The sequence below is a fragment of the Pavona decussata genome, unplaced genomic scaffold, assembly GCF_977016875.1.
Source record: "Pavona decussata unplaced genomic scaffold, jaPavDecu1.1 SCAFFOLD_84, whole genome shotgun sequence".
Lineage (NCBI taxonomy): Eukaryota > Metazoa > Cnidaria > Anthozoa > Scleractinia > Agariciidae > Pavona > Pavona decussata.
Genome location: NW_028145502.1, coordinates 1,252,457 through 1,273,271, shown reverse-complemented (window position 1 = coordinate 1,273,271; position 20,815 = coordinate 1,252,457). Strand labels below are relative to the sequence as shown.

Genomic DNA, 20,815 nt, shown 5'->3' with positions numbered 1-20,815 from the left:
GAAAGGAAAAAGATACCGCAAAAAGATAAAATGCGAATACCGTAACCTAGGTAACGGGCGGAATTGTTCTCGCGAAGGCAAAGTTTGCGATGCGTCACAGGCGCTGGAAGGAGAGGGAAGGCACGAAAGGAGATAAGAGACTCGCGAGTGTGAAGGACGAAACACGTCGCGCTTCGCGCCTCACGCGCGGTCAAATCTCCCGTCTTTCTTCCTTTCATACAACGAGAGCTAGATAGCCCGCGAGCAAGGTCTTTATTTGGTATCCTTTCGCGGCTAAGAACTATATTACGACTCAGAGAGAGTAAAAATATAAGTGTAAAGCACATCTTTAATGCCACTAGCTTTTAGAAATAAAACTATCTTGAAAGTAAAATAAACTATACAAGAGAATATTATTATAAACTGTATAATAAAGTAAAAAATAATAAATACGTATAAGAGTTTTATCGCGAAAATCACTCACAGTGATTATAACATGATATATATCCTTGGCTTGGATTTCTTTGTATTTAATGAACATAGACAGCCCTTGGACATGAACATTCGCGCCCGTTGACTGGTTCCTTCTAAACAATAACCTTCAACAACATCTTCTTACTAGAAGATGCTCGGCTTAAGATTCTTAACTGTCTCATCGAAAAGAAGTTCACACATACTGAGTGTGACTCGCTCGTTAGTTTTAAAAGATGTTTTTACAAAGGGATTTGTCATCTCGCTGTGCCAGGGGTGGATTCTTCAGAGATGGGAGGCAGGCCGCCTTTCTCCGGCTCTGGTAAGCGGCTGTTCTCGCCAAGAATTTGCGCCAAATCGCTGAACCTTAAAAGTACGGGAAAACTGGATTTAAGGCTTTGTTTACGCGTAAATGCTCTCAATAAAAACAGCGTTGCTGATGTTTTCCTACACCAGCGAATTTATCAGAAAAGGAGCAAAACTGAGGAGAAAGATGATGGATCAGAGTAGTAACTCCGCAGTGTATGTTAAAGTGCTAAAGTAAATCCATGAATTTCCGAGTGAGGGTTAGCCATAGTAAGGAAATGGGAGATTGCACGAGGCAAAGAAAAGAGATCTCCGGCCTCGGCGGAATCGTACCCACGACCGCATTCGATCGTTTGTTGATCCACTGACTGAGCTAGGAGGCCAGAGAGGAGGAGGAGACAGAGAACTAACGCCGGCAGAGTAAAAGTCTTTCTACGTACTTTCCCACTGAACAAGATGTCGGAAAGGGAAACAAATGGCAGAAAGGAGTCAAACCAATTCAACACTTTCAATACCATACTCTACTCACCTGGAGCCTTTGAGGAGATCCAAAAAACCATGAAACTGCCTGAATGATGCCTCGATGCTCTCCAATACACGATCATCTTCAAGAATTGTTCTTGCTCCTGAAAAAATAATTAGAAGAATAAACCGTCAATGGTAAAGAAAATTGACGTGGGTAAGATGTATCAAAAATTCAAAACGTACAAAATCATACAAACGTCTGCATCCTGAAGTTACAACACTACAACTTTGCTGTTCTAAAACTGGCCTTTTTACTTATTTTAAGGTGCTCTTTCCAGCAACGTCAATGGCTTTCGTTATCTGGCCTACATTAAAATTCTTACAGCGGTTAACAATAACACGCGACCTATCTCCTCCAAAAGACTCCGATAAAGTTGCGTTTAGGTGGACGTCAATCATAGAAAAGCCGTTGAAATTATTTTGAATTATGAGAACATTTCAAGGCAACAGAATCAAGAAATTGGCAGTTTTATCCGCTGACATGTGGTAAACTTTATGAAAGTTGATTTCCAAGCCAGTTTATCTAAAAGAATGGGCATTGTTTAGATGAAGCCGCACTGATTTTTTTAAACATTTTTAAAAATCGCTACCTGTACCCGTAATAATTTAGCAAAATCAGCGGTGCGTGCAAGTGAGCAAATTATCACGTGCAGTGAAAATTAAATTTTTGAATTCAAAAATACCTTTTATTTTCCCTTGATCTGGCTTGGAAATCAATTTAAATAAAGTTTACCTTCTCTTAGCGAGGTAAAATTTTTAGTTTCTTGCCGGGTTACCTTGGAATCTTGTCAGAATTCAAAATAATTTCAATGGCTTTTCTTTGATTGACGTCCACCAAAACATAACTTTATCCGACTCTTTTGAAGACGGTAGGTCGCGTGTTATTGGTAACTGCTGTAATTAACGTGGTAAAGGTCTATTGAAGAGGCCACTTGGAGTTTGAAAATGACTAAGACTTGTACCAAGAGTGGGAAACTGTTTTGTTCATGCCTGGGTTTTCCTTGTGAAGAAATCTTCTCCTAGCTCTGTGAGGACCCTACACGCACAGTACCCTAGTATGTTGCAATTACCTGCATTCTTTTGCTGATCAAACGTGGTGTTTAGTAAGGTGCCGTTCGCTGGAAAGGGTCGACTTGGAGGCAACTGTATAAGATCAGAAAAAAAAGAAACAATTAGCTATTGTAAGTGTAAAAAAAGTTTGGCTTCTAAGCTTAGATTCTTAGCAGCTTTTTGAAACACAATTTGCTGAATGCAATTCAAAAACAGATTTTCTAGGTCTCAAGGATACACCGCTTTGTCTTTCTTATTCAATAACAGTTGCAGCTAGAAGTTACTCACCGTCTGTTTGGTCTTCAGCAGCCGTATCTCCTGTTGCAGTCTTCTATTTTCGACTTCTAACTGAAACGTAAGTAGAAACAAATATTTTAGTTTTATGAAACGTTTATTGCTAACGGAAAAAGATAGGTGTACATGTAAAACCGTGTTTAATTTTTTTGGACAAAGAAGGGAGTCGGACAGTGATATAACTTACTTCGAGTATCCTTGAATCAGCAGTAGCCCTCGCTCGGCTTTCATCTTCAAGACGCCGTTTAAGCATCTCCATCTCAAACTACAAAAGTTCAAATAGCCAAGATGTAGTTTCATACATTTAGGAAATTTCCCAGACATTTGCATGGTGACGGGCAATTTACAAAGTTCTTAAACTTGGTTATTATAAGGCGCCGTCCACGCCTATCCGTTTACGTTTGAAAACGCAAAGATTTTTCCGGTTTTGCCTGCCTTCCACACGCATCCGATGAAAACAGTCACCGAAAACGGAACTGTTGCTGACGCTGACATTTCGAGCGTCAGCCCTTCGTCAGATTCGGTCTGACAAAGGGCTGAACCTAACGTTTATTCATAAATTGATGTAGTGATTTAACACAACACAGCTAAGAAGACTGAAAATGTTACCTGCATGTCCTTCAGCTTTTCACGATTGTCAACGGAACTCTCTGGAATGGAAACATAGATACATGTGATAGGTAATTATGTTGCCACGTCATGGAGATCGCGGAAAGTTCTTGTTATTAACCCTTTAAGTCCTAACAGTGATCAGCATGAAATTTCCCCTTGTAGTATCACTGCTTTTTCAACCCTCGAGGTCATGAGAATTAAGGATATGATCACCCCAGGAGAATTTTCTTGATATTTTAATAACTTTTCCCCAGTACTTTTATAAGAAAAGTATGGGCACAAGATAAGATAATTTGTTCTTTGATATTAGAGGTTAAAGGGTTAACCATACCGCCTACGGTGCTCGCTACTACTTCTTATTAGAAAACTTAGAAAACTGTAACAAGTTATTACTCCTGAGTCCTCCTTCTTTAAATAAAGTTATTGTATTGTACTATTAGCCATGACTAACTTCAGTATTAATTACCACCGATGTGGTTATTCGGAAAACTTTAATATATGTTCCCCTCCATAGAGCGGTTTTCAGTTGAGTGTGGTAAAACCAAAACCAAAGTAATTACTCTGGCCAATCACAACCGACGCAAACAGTGCAATGAACCAATCAGAATTCAAAGCAAATACATGTAACCGGCGCCAAGCGCGGGAAAACGCGTGCGAGCGAGGCACGATTGGTTTTGGTTTTACATCTTATTGGTTGAGAAAGTGGCGCGAGTTTTGTCAACCAATCACAGAGCGTAGTAATACAAAACCAAAGCAAAAACGCAATTGCTTTTGACACTCAATTGAAAACCGCTCTAATTAATACAGTTTATATTAAATTTTTTCTTATAGATTTTAGTTTTGGAGTTTTGGACTCCTAATATACATTCTTTCGACACTTTGAATTCCTCCTTCGTAGAGTCACTTCTGTGCTTCTGGCTGAATCGGAACAACGAATCAAAACAACCTGATAAGCGATAATTTATCTGTATCTCGGCATAACAGCTAACTTTCATTTGTAATTAGTAGAATTTTTGCTGATGGGTCCTACCCGTGATACTTGTACGATTGGTAGTTTGTTCATCTTCGCTTGCCAACGGAGAACTGGTAGCTCGTGGTTTACTAACAGCAGTCTTGACCTGTAAATGAAAGAACAAAGAAACGTTATCAGAAACAGTGAAATTATGCAACTTGGCCGGGTTGTTCGAAACCCGATTAAAAGTTAATCGAGGTTTTCATCCCGCTCGTTAAAAATTGTTTTAAAGGTTCATTTCAAGCTAAAGGTAAAGAAAGTGTAAGTCAAAACTGAGGGCCAGAAATCTTTTGGAAGAATCATTATTAATTAGTTATTAAACTCAAATCAAAGTCACGTTAATCCAGGATTAGCTTAATCGGGCTTTGAACAACTGAGCCCTGATGAGCCAAATCCTGCAAACATTAAAAGACACATCACAATAAAACCATAAGCTTTTCTCTAACAGATTCCCGGCTGTGGTATGTGTAGCAGGCCCAATGACATCGCGCCGTATAATTACTCAGACAAGCTCCTACTGCACAAACGATAATTTCGTATGAAAATGTATTTTTAACAGCCATGTCTTCAAACAAACAATCGACCTTTTTTTATTTCCAAAAGTAGCCTGCACTGTTTTTTCATTCCGGCGCGTATCTAGAATCACTAGAATCGTGATCGTATCATCGCATTTCACGTTTATGGCGCCGGTAAAACTGTTATAAGCCAACCCAGGGAAAGCAGGCAGGTTGATCCTGCATGGCCTTCTACAATGAGTAATGAGAGGTAAGAGCCATTGATAATGATTGGCCAATTGCAACAGATGTAAACAACACAACGAACCAATCAGAATTCGAAGCAAATACGTGTAACTGGCGCCAAGCGCGGGAAAACGCGTGTGGCGAAAACACAATTGGTTTGGGGTTTGCTTCTCATTGGTTGAGAAAGTGGCGCGTGTTGTGCTGGCCAATCACTGAGCGTAGTAAAGCAAAACCAAAGCAAACGCAAATTACTTTCGACACTCAATTGAAAACCGCTCTGTTCACGAGTAAATAATCATGTTTTACAAGGAACAAAACCAAGGGTCACAAGCTTACCTTCTTGTTAGCAGAAACACCTTCCTGTGCAACCTGTCGTCCGAGTTTGTGTCTAATAATGAAAGAAACAAGTAAAAAAAATGGAGAATTATCACGATAAATGTTTTTTTCAGAGCAGGCCATTCCGTGTTTTGACACTCTGGGTACCAGCCTCATTGCTAGATTATTAGATTAGGTTTTATTATCACTGGTGTAAATTTTTATTTCGATTTTCGTTTCAATACTATCGTATTGTAAAGCGCCATGAGCCATGGATATGGCGCTATATAAATCGTTTTATTATTATTATTTTATCAATGCTGAATGGACCGACCTACGTTTCTTTACTCTCGTTCTTTGAACAAGAGGCCGACTGAATCACACAAGACAGATGAACTCTCCAAAACTGCGTTCGTTTACATGTTGCTTTGTTTGATACCGGCAAAAAGTTATGGAAATATGGATTCTGACCTGTTTTTTCCAACTCTGGCAGCGGTTCTCCAAGGAATGAATCCAGCAGAAGACTTCTTTGATATGACAGACGCATTCTTGGAAATACCAGCTCTATGATATTAAAGGAGAGAATATAAAACAAAAAGACTGAATAACCCAAAATGGATCATGTGTCAAGTATGTTGGCCTAGGATAACCTCATATAACCATATTAAAATGAACAATAATAACAGCACAAATACATGTACTGGTGGTGTCACCATTCTCAGCCAACAGCACTGTCCTTTGCACTAATGCAGTCGTCACTCTACTTCCAATTTCCTTGAGGTTCTCTTCAAGCCGTTTTGGTTTTGTCCAGGCTAGACACCCAATGACAACTGGATCAATCTTCACCATTTTCATTTTCCATAATGCCTTTATCGCCATTATTAATATAATTATTAGTGAACCTCCTTTCCTTCACTTCGCGTTGTTGCATTAAACTTTTACGAGTGTTTTTGCCGAAAGTTTGTGCCTTTACTGAGAATAGTATTTCAATTAAACATTTAACTAACTTACACGCCTCGAACCGAGCCCAGACGAATGTATAGTCTATCAAACTTTATTGGGCAATACACACAGATATGAATGGTACATATAAATACATAATAAAATATTTAAAAAGTTGCCTAAAAGGGAAAGGCACGAACGGGAAACTCAGACCCTTGCAAGGCTTCCACCCAATATATACAGAACTAAGACAATCTCAAAATTAATCTATGTATGGTGACATGAACAATCCCGTGAAATGGACCACGAACAGATCAGGTACTTTAGTGTGTAGCGACTTGCAATTGTTTGACCAAGAAAAAAAATCCGTCGTGAGCAAATACTACTTGTATGCAAAGTTCACAAAAACAGATTCAATGAAAAAAATAAATAAATAAATAAATAAATAAATAAAACTCACCTTCCTCCTCGCTGTTGAATTGAAGCAGATTTCCCTTTGAATTGCCCTCCTCGTTTTCGTGGTCTTATTCGTCCTGGTTTTGGCTCTCGAATTACCAACCAGGGATACTATAAATAAAAAAAATTAATAATAAAACGCGCTTGGTAGACTAGGTATGCAGTAATAACCAAAGGCTGGTTTATAAGGGAAAAAAGATTCACTAAGGATCAGCTCAATCTGGTCACAAGAGTTTTAAACTCACTGATAAACACGTAGCAACATAAATCAAAATGCGTTTGAAATGACCAAATTCAAGGTTTTGTGGAGAACGTGAGCACACAACGGCGTATTTTTCATTCTGCTTCTTAACTCAAACAAGTGAACATTCTCCCATGTGGGGTATAGGGTGAAGACAAACATACATCGCTCCGCTCGCAGATTTTTCTTTTTGGCCTACACCCCACTTGAGAGCCTGTTCACAGGCTAACCAATAATAATGGTTCCTGGGTAGTTCGCCGTTTTTGTACAAGTTGAATGAGTTGAAATAATCGTGAAGTAGCACAAATACATGTATTATGAAGATATATTTTCAAGTGACATTTTCCAGTTCGTTTCCGTCGCCGTTGTCATTGCTTACATGTAAGTTCTCTATTGTTTTCAGAGCTTAATGTGAGGTGGGACTCCAGATGCAATGACATCAATCAAAACTTAAGAAACTATGATATACAGCTGCAGAAATGGATTATTCAATTCAGTGACCATAAGTCAAGTCAGTCAAAACATTTAGGCAGAGCTGCTATAAACTACAACTACCCCATACTTCTAATTCACTGTCTCCTGTGTTAATCATCAGCTGTTCCATCAGTGATCCAAACACTTCTCGTTCTGTGTATTGGAAATGAACACAGAGAAAGAATAAGAATTTATGTCTATAGAGTAAGAAAAATATTCAGGTTTGGAGTTCACTCTGCAAGTTCTCTATTCCTAAATGCTTGCAAGTGAATTCTGAGACCATAATTATTATTAATAGCAATGAAAAATTTACAGATGTTTGTATGACTGGGGGTATGACATATACTGTACCCCCAGTCATGTACAAACGTCTGTAAAATTTGTCAAATTTCATCTTAAATTTCCTAAGTCGATATAACACCAAATATGCTTAAGCTTTGCAAGGTTACTAAATTAAAGTCAGTCAAAACGTATGATGATTAATTTGTATTAGAAATTTAAATTTTAGCTAGTATGCCATTTGATGTTTTTTAATTTGTGTTAGTTATTTTAATCTTTTAGTGTGAAATACCTGTAAACTAGCTGGTGAGCCTAGCTTGCTGGTCTCACAAAAGCTAAGGGTATTTTCACAATAAACTGCCATCTTCTCTTATCTTATCTTATCTTATCTTATCTTTCCAGTGCTGGTATCAGTTTTTCATTCAGTTCAATTTTAACTGATTCAAATCTGTTGCCACCATTTTAGAGAAGGGTCTATTGCATGACCCACTTACCAATCAAAGGGTTAAGTCTAAGATCCAGTACAGTGATTGTAGTGTTAAATTTTAACACTGGTTGGAAAGCCATGGCTCCTTCAGTTGAGACACCACACTGCTGCATATCCAAAGCTATAAAGTGAAAAGAAAAGAAAGAAATTCATAGGAATTCAGACTTAAAGTGCATATGAAACAAAATACATTTTTGTGTAGTTATAAAATATAACATTTGAAATGTAAGATTCCAAAGTTTGAAATCCCTAGTGTGAAACTTTATGATTTTAAAAGCACCGAAAGTTGGACTATTTTACTTAGTAAGCTGAAAAATGATTGTTCAAATCGATGGTCAAAATACCATGTGACAAGTCATCTGTTGATGTAATGTTGGATACAATATGTCAGATAGAGTGAATAAGAAAGCTAGAGGAGGGAGATATTGCGTTGCTGGCACCCTTAACAATGAAAGTTGGAAAAACAGTGGGAAAACAAAGGGAGTTAGAATGCACCAGTTTCCCTCGTTCGAGAAGAGAGAAAAGATGGCTGTTTGACTTCTTTAGTGTGGCAAGTTTACAATAATTGTAAAAACATTATTATTTAAAACATTCATGAACACTTTGGTGCAAGTTATCGATTTACAGAAACTTTACCTTTGACCCAAAGATCATCTTTTAGTGCCTCGGCTATCAGCTCAGCTCCACGGTCATTAATGAGCGGATTTTTACAAATTGTTATTCGACGAAGTCCAGGCATTCTGTCCAGATCTGGACGGCGATAGCGCAGGCTATCTTGCCATGCTACACCGTGACGCCTTGTGGCTTGATGCTGATGATCAAGAAACAAGAGGTAAAGTGAGATATTTGAAGTAAAAAACCTATCATATGCACCTTGAATATTGACCGGAAAGTTGATATAATTGGAAAGAATAAGTTGGTATGCATGTACAATCAAACAGATTAAATCTAGAAACGAATGTTTGGTTTATCAACAGAGTTGATAACTAAAGGTAAATTAACCACTGTAAAGAGATTTGAGTGCTGATGTTTCAAGCATTAGCCCTCTGACGAAGGGCTTAAGCTCAAAACGTCAGCACTCAAATCTCTTTACGGTGGCCAATTTACCTTTAGTTATCAACTCTGTTGATAAACCAAACATTCGTTTCTACTCCCCACCGACGCAGCACCACAGTTTCTTTTAGAAACTAACCCCCTTATCCAGATTGAACCCAGGCTTGAACTACTGACCCTCAATCTTCTGATCATACAAGTTTGCACTTATTAAAAGTCCAAATGACATGAAATTACCACTAACCCACCAACATGTACACCACTGCACCTAAGGCTTCAAAGTTGATGAAACTCACTCTGATAACTTTAGCCAGTGCATCAGCTCCTTTCCATGTCAGACTGCAGCCGGTAAAGTTCACAGTAATCACTGATGTGTTGTTTTTAATAGCATTGCATAGGACTACAACAACAAAAATAAATTAAATTCAGTAAATTAATTTTAATTAATAAATATTTAATCTGAAACTAGTAATTGAATTTTAGAATTATACAGTTACTAAATGCACACCAGACAGGACAATCAAAATTAATTTCAAATAAGCACCACATCAGAATGTTCTTTCGCCTTTTTTCAACTTTCACCTTCTCATCAATATTCAAGTACCGTATTTAGTTTTGAAGTCATAAAATGAATCTTCCTTTTTCCCAATCTAAGTGAGATGCACTGAAGATTTTAAGGTAAATTTTTATGATCATTACATGTTGGAGCAAATGGACTGACTTCTTAAATGTAACCCTTAATCCAAAAAATTTTCAGACTAAATGATTGTGTGATTTTTCATACTTTTATTTGCCACTGATGCTCTTTTTACAGTATTTCTTTCAGAATAAACTTTTATTCATAATGGACCAGGGAGGAATCATCACTGAATAGAGGCAGACAAAGTTGAAAAGATCACCATTGTAGTCTGGTAGAATTATTTGATATCAGAATTATTTGCCACTTACTGTCAACACCACTGTCTCCAATTTGGCAGAATTCCAGAGATAAATGCTGTAGAGTTCTGTTTTTGGATATACCCTATTAACAAGAAAAGGGTTGGGAAATTGAGAAATGGGACAAAAATCCTGGAGGAAAGTAGCCTGCCGGGGTAGCAGTCTGAGCCTTTTTGCCCAATGCCCTCACGCGTCTTTCATGCTTGCCCGGCCCGCTTGGCTTAAAGGAAACGGAAACGACTGCTCCGCAGGCTAGGAGGAAAGTTTATTGCAAAATTGGTAATACATGAGAAAAGAGAAAACTTGCAAAGAGGTGAGGGGAGGTGGGGTGGGGGCACCAAGAAATAAGCAGGCAAGTAGGATAGGGAAGCAGGAATTTTAGACCTCCCTTCCCAATCCCACCTCCTAAATGGCACACATACAGTATTATGAATTTCTTTCAATGAGTTACCTTTGCCAAACAAGCCAGGTCTCTTTCTCTCAGAGGAATCCCTTGGAAAATCAGGGAATTCAAGCTCTCAGTGATGAATAAACATTCCTTGATTGTCCTGTAAATTCAAAGTTATTGGTTACAAATTCTTAATTGAAACATAATTTTAATTATTACAGTGAGAGTCAGTCAGTAAATTCTGAGCAGATGAAAAGCACCTTGAACAATAACATTAATTTTAATGTTTTATAAATATTTTATTTATTTTTTATACAGTATAATAAGAATATTCATTGTTTACCTGCACACCCGGTATGTAACATCCTTGCTGCGGATTGCTGGAGCTTTCTTCCGCAAGGCTTGCAAACGTTGCTCTGATACTTCTGTAGAAAACATAGAACCAAGGAATGTTATTTTCTGTTGCACACATTACATATAAAAGGAGTAAAAATTAATTCTACTGTAGCATTAACATGCATGAAGGTGCACTCATATCAGTAAGCTGGGTTGGTGGTTTTGACCTTTCTCAATGCGTTCAACTTTTTTTCTGCACTACCCCCCTCCCTCGCCTGAAGATTCATGACAGGCATCAGGCAGCTCTTCAAATGTTTGTTAGTACCTTTTCAAGAACAAAAAAATCAGAGGCTTCAGCTTTTGGTGGTTTCTTTAGACAAGAAACCTGCTATCCTCACTTTTTTAAACAAAAACTTGCTGTCTTCAAGGAGTGGGGGGATTGGCTCAGTTGGTAGAGCACTGGGCTCCCGTGCGGAAGGTTGCAGGTTCAAAAACCCCGGCCGGACCAACACTCAGGGTCTTTAATTAGTTGAGTAGAAAAGTGCTGCTTTTTTATGACATCTGCAAATGGTTAGACTTTCTAGTCTTCTCGGATAAGGACGATAAATCAGAGGTCCTGTCTCACAACCCTTGTTCATGATTACTTTGTGGGACATTAAAGAACCCACACAAGAGTAGGGGACGTAGTTCCCAGTGTTGTGCTCTGGCCTTCTGATCTCACCCCATAGAATTGTAAACCGCCATGAGACTTGGTGATATGTGCAGTATATAAGAATGTCATTCATTCATTTTATTCATTAAAAAAATGGAAAGTCCCCACTATGTTGCCGCCTCCAACAGAAGGTCCACTTAGGACATGAGAGAGTTAAAAATAGAAAGACATTGGGCAACATTTCTCAGTACAGTCCCTACATTAATTATGTACATGTATACATTTTGCAACTCAATTCTACTGTTAATCTGGGTTAGCTTAATACATGTACAGGAATGTCAGACAACTTGCCCCTCAGACAATTAGCCCCAGACTACACCCTCCGATATTTAGACAACTAGCCCCCCAATCTGTAGTCTGTGGAGGGGTGGGGGGGGGGGAGGGGGAATTGTCCAACACCATTATGCACTCAGTGCGACCATGCATGTCTGTGCGGAAATCTTTCCAGAACTTGCATTTATAGGTTGTGCTTAAACCCGCTTCTATGATACGGATCGATAAGCTTACCTCCATCTGGATATAGCGTTTGCTGCCAGTAGCTTCTAAAAGCCGCAAATTTCAAAGTCTTGTTGATCTTTAGCGCGTTCAAGATTGGTGTCCAGTCAGCGTGTCGAATTCGATCAGCATTGCAGTCAATAGTAAGCTCATCTAAATTTGCAGTGATCGATCCAAGAGGACAAGAGTTCTGTAAAGCGCAAAGGTTGTCGTAACAAGACGCAAAATCCGTGGAGTTTTTTTGCCGCTGGCGAACAGTTTCGATCATGGTCATATTTGGCGCCCTTTTCTTTTCCGCCAGTAGCGAAGAAAATCAAGCAAAGTGCGATCGTGTTAACCAGGATAGGTCATCCTTAAGGTTATCTGTTGTTCCGTAGGAAAATTTCCTCAAAACGAACAAAAACCTCTGTGTTTTGTGTGATCTTGACTGTAACGGTTGACTTTCACTTTCTCTTGGTTGCGGGCGCTGATTTTATAACAAACACAGCGCGGGCTCAAAATAGATCCGCAGTTTTCGCAGTCAGCGGAGGTACTGTTTAATTCAAGATGGCGCATCTTAGTACAGATCCTTCTTCAAAAGATAGGTTAAGATTTTGTCTTTTTCCCATGAAATGGTTTATTTCTTAATGTTTTAGCATATTTATATTCTTCTGTATGTTTTCCAAATCTCAGGTGGATCATAGTCTACCCAGCTTATTTGAATAGTCGAAGAACTGTTGAACAAGGCCGACGTGTTCCCAAAAATAAGGTACAGGAAAGCTTAAGTCCACGTAAGCTCGGAACTTTTAGTATGTCTGGCTTGCATATTCTTACGTTCTTCTGTTTTAGATTATGTTTTCAACTCTCTCAGATCTGTACTACCATAGACTATGTTTTAAGTAGTAATTTTGAGCAAATGTACTAGTGGCTGGAAATTTACCTTTTGAAAAGAGCTGTGTTTGATGGTTTCTTTGTTTAGGGAGCATATTGTATCATGTATAACCGCAAATCATAGCAGAAACTTAAAGATCTTCAACTGTTTGTACCCAATTATAAATCATACACTAAATATCGTGTGTGTGAATATCTTATTCATTTACAGGCAGCTGACAACCCAACAGTGTACGAAATAAGAGATGTATGCCAGAGTCAAGGGCTTAACTGTGAACTCGAGGTTAACTTTATTTTGTTTTTTATAAGAGAAAAATTAGGAAACAATTCTGTGTAACCCCTTACTCAATTATGCATTCAACTACTCTCAATGATACCATCAGAGGAGGTTGTACAGAAAACTTGCCAAAAATATCATGTTTTGTTTCTAGCAAAAGCAGTACACACAGATTATTGACAAGTTTTGAATGCAACCTCAAGTGTATATGTTGTGGTTCAATCTTATCCTTGGTTTAATTTTTATTTCCCTTTGTTTTAAACTCATTATCGTACATTACCATACCCCAAAACAAAGGGAAATAAAAATTAAACCAAGGATAAAATTGAGCCACAACATATATATGTGTATTTACATGTGAAGACTGTAAATAGATAAATAAATAAATAAATAAATAAATAAATAAATAAATAAATAAATAAATAAATAGTGTTTACTAGGTTTAATTGGAAGGGTGCCCAGGCATCCCGGTGATCCCGCAGATGCCCAGTTTTTGCAAAAAAAAAATCAAAGAAAATTCTCACAAGTTTTGTTTAAAACATGAACCCAAAAAAGTGCCTTGCAGACAGCCAGTTTTCAATTACTAGCTAAAAGCCAATGTGAAGATCACTTTACCTTGCACACAGTGAAGCTTATTGATTTGTCTTTTGACCTTTTTTTTTGTTTGGTGGGTAAAAAGTGGCTGTAATGATAAAGTGCTGTATTTCATGTGGCCATTATCTCTGGTAGTGTTCCACTTTTTATATAAAAAAATTAAGCACCTAGAAGCTATTGAAGCTGATCAATGTTAACTGCTGGACAGTGTTCTGTCATACTTAAAGTATACAAAGAATTGCTAGACGTACATTTGTGTGGTTGTCACAGTTACACTGTAGATCAACAAAACAGCGTTTTTCAAGACAAAAGATATTTTGGTCTCTCTCAATGCTGTAGTTGTGGTTGTCATTGCAATGAAATGCAAGATGTATTTTAATAATTATTATTACATTTAAAGAATCTTGTTGCATTTGTTTCTAGAATAAATATTATCCCAGGGACAGTGCTAAAGATGCCATGTGCCGAGGAAGAGTGCGAGTTCAACTAAAAAACAGTGACAACAGCTTCTTTAGTGAAAAATTCCAATCAAGTAAGAATGTGATTTCTATAATCGACAAAATCTTCTTGTAGGCCTTGTAGTCTTCTTGTGTGGGGGAGGAGTTCCCTTGTAAAATGGCAGAGTTGTGTCTGTACCTTTTTAAAAATTTTTGCCATTAGTTATTCTGGTACCTTCTAGGATATACCAACATTTCCATCGGCAAAACAAGGGCCACATCAGCCAATAGACTATGAAGTACTGTTTCACTTCAAAACTGTAACAAGTTTCAATTCAAATTCAAGCTACCACTGGAACGACTTTAACTTATAAGGAGTTTGATGCAAGTATCTCAAAGCAATTTGGTTTTAAGGCCATCCATGTATTGCTAAACCTAGTGCATGAGAAGTTAAAGTATCTTAGGCCCCTTTCATAGCCTCCTATGGTAGACGGTCTTTGGGTTCGTCACGCATTCCTCCCCATCCTATTCCTCCATGGGAGAGGGGAGAGGAATGCGTGACGAGCCCAAGGAGTATCTGCATAAGTAGGCTAACTGGGCCACTCATAACCTAGCCTGCGAAAGCAGACGTATTTTCGGCTGTCGCTTCTCTTCAGCAGAGAGAAGCGACAGCCGGAAAAACGTCGGCCATCACAGGCTACTCACAACCAATTTATAGATTGAAACCTGTTGACATACATACTTTAGATGGTCTATTGAGAGAAGGTGACTATTTTTTTTAGGAAAAGCGTTGTTTCTGTTCATTGGTGAAATGATCCCGAAGCTGAAGAGTCGTCAAAGCAAATCCTCTCAAAGTGACAGCTCCGGCCAACAGCAGGGAGGAGGAGCAAGCTCCAAGAAAAAGAAAGGAAAGAAGGGCAAAGGAAAATGAACTGATACATCCATGGATAGTAAACTAATAATATTTTGTTGAAACTAAAAGAATAAAAAATTTAAATTAACTTCAAGCTGAGAGTTGTTGTTGTTTCAGTAATTGAAGGGCCTTTGCTTCGCTCTGACGAAGGGCTAACGCTCAAAACGTCAGCACTTGAATCTCTTTACGATTGTCAAATTATATTCATTCATTTCCATTTCCCATCAACGCGGCACCACAGTTTCTTTAGAGACGAACCCCCTCATCTCATCTCAATCATCACTTTGATGATCTAAGTGATCATTGAGAGAAAAGCTGTGTCTACTTGAAAGCGCACAATCTTTGGCATGACCTACATAAATTTTTGTTGCAAAGGCAAAAAGTGTGCAATATCGAAGAATAGTTTGAGCTGCCAGGTACAGAAGTGGGGATTGCAGGGCCCGTGGAGCAGTTTTTCGGGTGGGGGCTAAAGCGAACGTCTTAGCGTGGGCACTTATGTCCAGGATCGACCTTGTTAGCACGAATTTGCTAGCAAATTAGTTTCGCAATTGTCGCAAAGAAAACGGCTATTAGAAAAGTATAGAAGAAATAGCAAAAATCGCAAAAGTAACAAGACATTTTCTTGCCATGAGAAAAGACTGAGTAACAAATATAGCAAAAATCGCAATAATAACAAATGTAACAAGATTCAACACTTAGAAGAACATGAAGGATAGAAGGGCCCCGAAATGTCCGCAAATATCGCAAACATCGCAAAAATAACAAGGATTTTTTCTTGCTAGCAAAAAGCATTCATTACAAATATCGCAAAAATCGCAAGAATAACAAATGTAGCAAGATTCAAGACTAAGAAGAAGATGAAGGCAAGAAGGGGCCCGAAATGTCCGCAAATATCGCAAACATCGCAAAAATAACAAGGATTTTTTCTTGCTAGCAAAAAGCGTTCATTACAAATATCGCAAAAATCGCAAGAATAACAAATGTCACAAGATTCAAGACTTAGGATAAGATGAAGGCAAGATAGGGCCCCGAAATGTCCGCAAATATCGCAAATATCGCAAAAGTAACAAGAATTTTTCTTGCTAGCAAAAACCATTTATTACAAATATCGCAAGAATCGCAAGAATAACAAATGTAACAAGATTCAAGACTTAGGATAAAATGAAGGCAAGAAGGGCCCCGAAATGTCCGCAAATATCGCAAAAGTAACAAGGATTTTTCTTGCTAGCAAAATCCGTTCATTACAAATATCGCAAGAATCGCAAGAATAACAAATGTAACAAGATTCAAGACTTAGGGGACGATGAAGGCAAGAAGGGCCCCGAAATGTCTGCAAATATCGCAAAAGTAACAAGGATTTTTCTTGCTAGCAAAATCCATTCATTACAAATATCGCAAGAATCGCAAGAATAACAAATGTAACAAGATTCAAGACTTAGGGGACGATGAAGGCAAGAAGGGCCCCGAAATGTCCGCAAATATCGCAAATATCGCAAAAGTAACAAGAATTTTTCTTGCTAGCAAAAACCCTTTATTACAAATATCGCAAGAATCGCAAGAATAACAAATGTTACAAGATTCAAGACTTAGGATAAGATGAAGGCAAGAAGGGCCCCGAAATGTCCGCAAATATCGCAAATATCGCAAAAGTAACAAGGATTTTTCTTGCTAGCAAAATCCGTTCATTACAAATATCGCAAGAATCGCAAGAATAACAAATGTAACAAGATTCAAGACTTAGGGGACGATGAAGGCAAGAAGGGCCCCGAAATGTCCGCAAATATCGCAAAACAGGACAATCTAGTTGAACAACAACCACCAAGTAAATATTATTAAGATGTGTATGCCCGTTCATTTATTTTAAATAACAATATCAGTTCAGACGTGAAGCTACCTTTAATTACGGTCAGTATCAAATACCGTAATATCAATCAGTGTATGCTTCGTTCTTAATTCCATCAACATGGAAATGAAAATGGGTCATCAGATCCACGCATTGTACATGTATGTTTCTGTCCAATACCCATGGTTTTAAAACAGGCATTGCCAGTAATCTGGTAATATTTATCTAGTTAAATTAAACTTATAGTTGAACAAAAAAACCACCAAGTGAATATTATTAATTACTGTCAGTAGCAAAATACCGTAATATCAATCAGTGTATGCTTCGTTCTTAATTCCATCAACATGGAAATGAAAATGGGTCATCAGATCAGGTACTTGTAGTAGTTCCGCCAAGTGAATTTCTTGGAGACGAAGAAGAACGGCAGATATCCGAGTGGCTACGGAAAGACAAAGGGCACTTCCTTCGCCAAAAATACCGTTCTACCGACAATCACATCTCCGAACAAGAGGAAAAAGAAATACAACAATGTATGACAATATTTCAACAACAGTCTGCCGCTGATGAGGAAGAAATTTTAAAAGAAGTAGCTGACATGGAGTACGAAGATATCGGGCCGAATTTCGACTTGAATTTGGACCTAATGTTTGATAAGTAACAATCAACTGTTGCAACACCCATGACAAGGACCCTGGACTATATTCAACATTACTTTCATTAGAACACAAAGTTTACCAATTGCACATTTTTGTAAATAGATTTTTATGTGCTTTCATTTTACCTGATTGTTTCATCGATTTTACTTGGTGTATTGATTTGTCAAAACAACCGCGGACGACCCGTAAATTATTGTTATATTTCTTATTATAAAATGAGTGAAGATACCTTAGGCGGAATGAACAATGCCCTTTCCCGACTGTGTTATGGTTTGTGATGAATTAGTTATATAGTAAAGATACATATTTATCAACGACTACCTATGGTGGCCTTTGGTTATTTTCGGCATTAGAGTAATTCTTCCCAAACCGCTTGTTTCAATCACCTTTTATTGTTACCACCCTTTTCAAAAATAATGAACTTATAACCGAATGTGACGTTTCAGGTCCTTACAAGTGTTCAAAGACCTTATCAGGAGTCAAAGCCATAAAATTTACTACTTTCCGTTACACGTAAAAAAACAAAAACGCTCAAGACAACGCGCGGTTTTTGGGGAAACTTTTACTCATTGCTATCAATATAAACATTATGCTTAAATAGTGCGGCTACAAAAAAATTTACTACAACAAAACGTAACCGGCAAATGTTTAGAGTACTTCAATTCTGTTAATCCTTAATCCTAGTGTCGGCAAGTTTAAAACTTCAAGGCCAAAGAAAGTTAATGATGGAAATACACATCTCATGACGATTGTATCTTATCAAGCAATTAAACTTCAGCGCCAAATAATTCGAAAAACTTTCTGTTGTCCTGTCGTGTGTGTTACAATCGGAAAATAAATACACAGTAGAAAGCAATGAGTAGATAATTATGAATAATAAACATTGCTTTGTGATCCGTGAACTCTGTTTAATTACTCTTTTTTAAGATCATTTTCCTAGGGCTCAGTTTATTATCTGTATAACAATGGAACCTCCTCTGTTGAAGCAACGCACCCTTGGGACCGAGACAAAAAAACCTTGTCTTTGACACGCCTGCCAGCCGACATTACACAAAAGAATCATTTATATCACACCTTAGCGGTAACGCGGTCTATTTCATTCCAAACAATACGGCATACGACCGACTCTTATTTAAGCATACATCCTTTTTTGGCCGGCGCATTTAACATTTGGCTGCCTATCGTGGTGGAAGGAATTGACTGTCACGGTACCCTGGACGATGGCGACCAACAATGTTTATGTCAATGGAGTGCTGAACGTTAAGGAACAACTGCAAAAATGCTGGATGGCAGATTTGAACTGGAGCCTTTTACCCGACATTTGCGGGGATTTTGGGGCCCCTCTTGCCTTCAAGTTCTTCTAAGTCTTGAATCTTGTTATATTTGTTATTCTTGCGATTTTTGCGATATTTGTAATGAACGATTTTAGCTAGCAAGGAAAATCCTTGTTACTTTTGCGATATTTGCGATATTTGCGGGGATTTCGGGGCCCCTCTTGCCTTCAAGTTCTTCTAAGTCTTGAATCTTGTTATATTTGTTATTCTTGCGATTTTTGCGATATTTGTAATGAACGATTTTAGCTAGCAAGGAAAATCCTTGTTACTTTTGCGATATTTGCGATATTTGCGGGGATTTCGGGGCCCCTCTTTCCTTCAAGTTCTTCTAAGTCTTGAATCTTGTTATATTTGTTATTCTTGCGATTCTAGCGATATTTGTAATGAACGGTTTTAGCTAGCAAGGAAAATCCTTGTTACTTTTGCGATATTTGCGATATTTGCGGGGATTTCGGGGCCCCTCTTGCCTTCAAGTTCTTCTAAGTCTTGAATCTCGTTATATTTGTTATTCTTGCGATTTTTGCGATATTTGTAATGAACGATTTTAGCTAGCAAGGAAAATCCTTGTTACTTTTGCGATATTTGCGATATTTGCGGGGATTTCGGGGCCCCTCTTGCCTCCAAGTTCTTCTAAGTCTTGTATCTTGTTATATTTCTTATTCTTGCGATTTTTGCGATATTTGTAATGAACGATTTTAGCTAGCAAGGAAAATCCTTGTTACTTTTGCGATATTTGCGGGGATTTCGGGGCCCCTCTTGCCTCCAAGTTCTTCTAAGTCTTGTATCTTGTTATATTTGTTATTCTTGCGATTCTTGCGATATTTGTAATGAACGGTTTTAGCTAGCAAGGAAAATCCTTGTTACTTTTGCGATATTTGCGATATTTGCGGGGATTTCGGGGCCCCTCTTGCCTCCAAGTTCTTCTAAGTCTTGAATCTTGTTATATTTGTTATTCTTGCGATTCTTGCGATATTTGTAATGAACGGTTTTAGCTAGCAAGGAAAATCCTTGTTACTTTTGCGATATTTGCGATATTTGCGGGGATCTTTCCTTCAAGTTCTTCTAAGTCTTGAATCTTGTTATATTTGTTATTCTTGCGATTCTTGCGATATTTGTAATGAACGGTTTAAGCTAGCAAGGAAAATCCTTGTTACTTTTGCGATATTTGCGATATTTGCGGTGATTTCGGGGCCCCTCTTGCCTCCAAGTTCTTCTAAGTCTTGAATCTTGTTATATTTGTTATTCTTGCGATTCTTGCGATATTTGTAATGAACGGTTTTAGCTAGCAAGGAAAATCCTTGTTACTTTTGCGATATTTGCGATATTTGCGGGAATTTCGGGGCCCCTCTTGCCTTCAAGTTCTTCTAAGTCTTGAATCTTGTTATATTTGTTATTCTTGCGATTCTTGCGATATTTGTAATGAACGGTTTTAGCTAGCAAGGAAAATCCTTGTTAGTTTTGCGATATTTGCGATATTTGCAGGGATTTCGGGGCCCCTCTTGCCTTCAAGTTCTTCTAAGTCTTGAATCTTGTTATATTTGTTATTCTTGCGATTCTTGCGATATTTGTAATGAACGATTTTAGCTAGCAAGGAAAATCCTTGTTACTTTTGCGATATTTGCGGGGATTTCGGGGCCCCTCTTGCCTTCAAGTTCTTCTAAGTCTTGAATCTTGTTATATTTGTTATTCTTGCGATTTTTGCGATATTTGTAATGAACGGTTTTAGCTAGCAAGGAAAATCCTTGTTACTTTTGCGATATTTGCGGGGATTTCGGGGCCCTTCTTGCC

The 20,815-nt window shown here is 38.1% G+C and overlaps 2 protein-coding genes across 2 annotated transcripts; one reads left to right on the top strand and one right to left on the bottom strand.

Moving 5' to 3' along the window:
• Positions 1 to 305: 305 nt before the first annotated feature.
• On the bottom strand, positions 306 to 12,384 carry LOC146475332 (centrosomal protein of 78 kDa-like). The gene is made up of 18 exons (XM_085115736.1): positions 12,116 to 12,384; positions 10,904 to 10,985; positions 10,624 to 10,720; positions 10,185 to 10,257; positions 9,533 to 9,636; positions 8,820 to 8,994; positions 8,191 to 8,304; positions 7,506 to 7,570; positions 6,707 to 6,813; positions 5,776 to 5,868; positions 5,326 to 5,377; positions 4,268 to 4,355; positions 3,235 to 3,275; positions 2,813 to 2,890; positions 2,620 to 2,679; positions 2,352 to 2,424; positions 1,286 to 1,382; positions 306 to 816 (listed from the first exon to the last, which is right to left on the bottom strand). The coding sequence occupies exons 1-18, from the start codon at positions 12,375 to 12,377 to the stop codon at positions 708 to 710; spliced, it is 1,770 nt and encodes a 589-aa protein (XP_084971862.1). The 5' UTR covers positions 12,378 to 12,384; the 3' UTR covers positions 306 to 707.
• A 167-nt stretch (positions 12,385 to 12,551) lies between these two features.
• LOC146475331 (signal recognition particle 19 kDa protein-like) lies at positions 12,552 to 15,288 on the top strand. Its single transcript, XM_085115738.1, has 5 exons — positions 12,552 to 12,687; positions 12,776 to 12,851; positions 13,185 to 13,256; positions 14,268 to 14,376; positions 15,064 to 15,288. The coding sequence occupies exons 1-5, from the start codon at positions 12,650 to 12,652 to the stop codon at positions 15,210 to 15,212; spliced, it is 444 nt and encodes a 147-aa protein (XP_084971864.1). The 5' UTR covers positions 12,552 to 12,649; the 3' UTR covers positions 15,213 to 15,288.
• The last annotated feature ends 5,527 nt before the right edge of the window (positions 15,289 to 20,815 follow it).

Excerpts from the sequence above, each read along its gene's own strand:
- LOC146475331 (XM_085115738.1), top strand. The coding sequence starts at position 12,650 with ATGGCGCATCTTAGTACAGATCCTTCTTCAAAAGATAG. Across the intron at positions 12,852-13,184 it reads GACGTGTTCCCAAAAATAAG|GCAGCTGACAACCCAACAGT; the intron begins GTACAGGAAAGC and ends ATTCATTTACAG. Across the intron at positions 13,257-14,267 it reads GGCTTAACTGTGAACTCGAG|AATAAATATTATCCCAGGGA; the intron begins GTTAACTTTATT and ends ATTTGTTTCTAG.
- LOC146475332 (XM_085115736.1), bottom strand. The coding sequence starts at position 12,377 with ATGACCATGATCGAAACTGTTCGCCAGCGGCAAAAAAACTCCACGGAT. Across the intron at positions 8,305-8,819 it reads AGATGATCTTTGGGTCAAAG|CTTTGGATATGCAGCAGTGT; the intron begins GTAAAGTTTCTG and ends TTCACTTTATAG. Across the intron at positions 2,891-3,234 it reads AAAAGCTGAAGGACATGCAG|TTTGAGATGGAGATGCTTAA; the intron begins GTAACATTTTCA and ends GAACTTTTGTAG.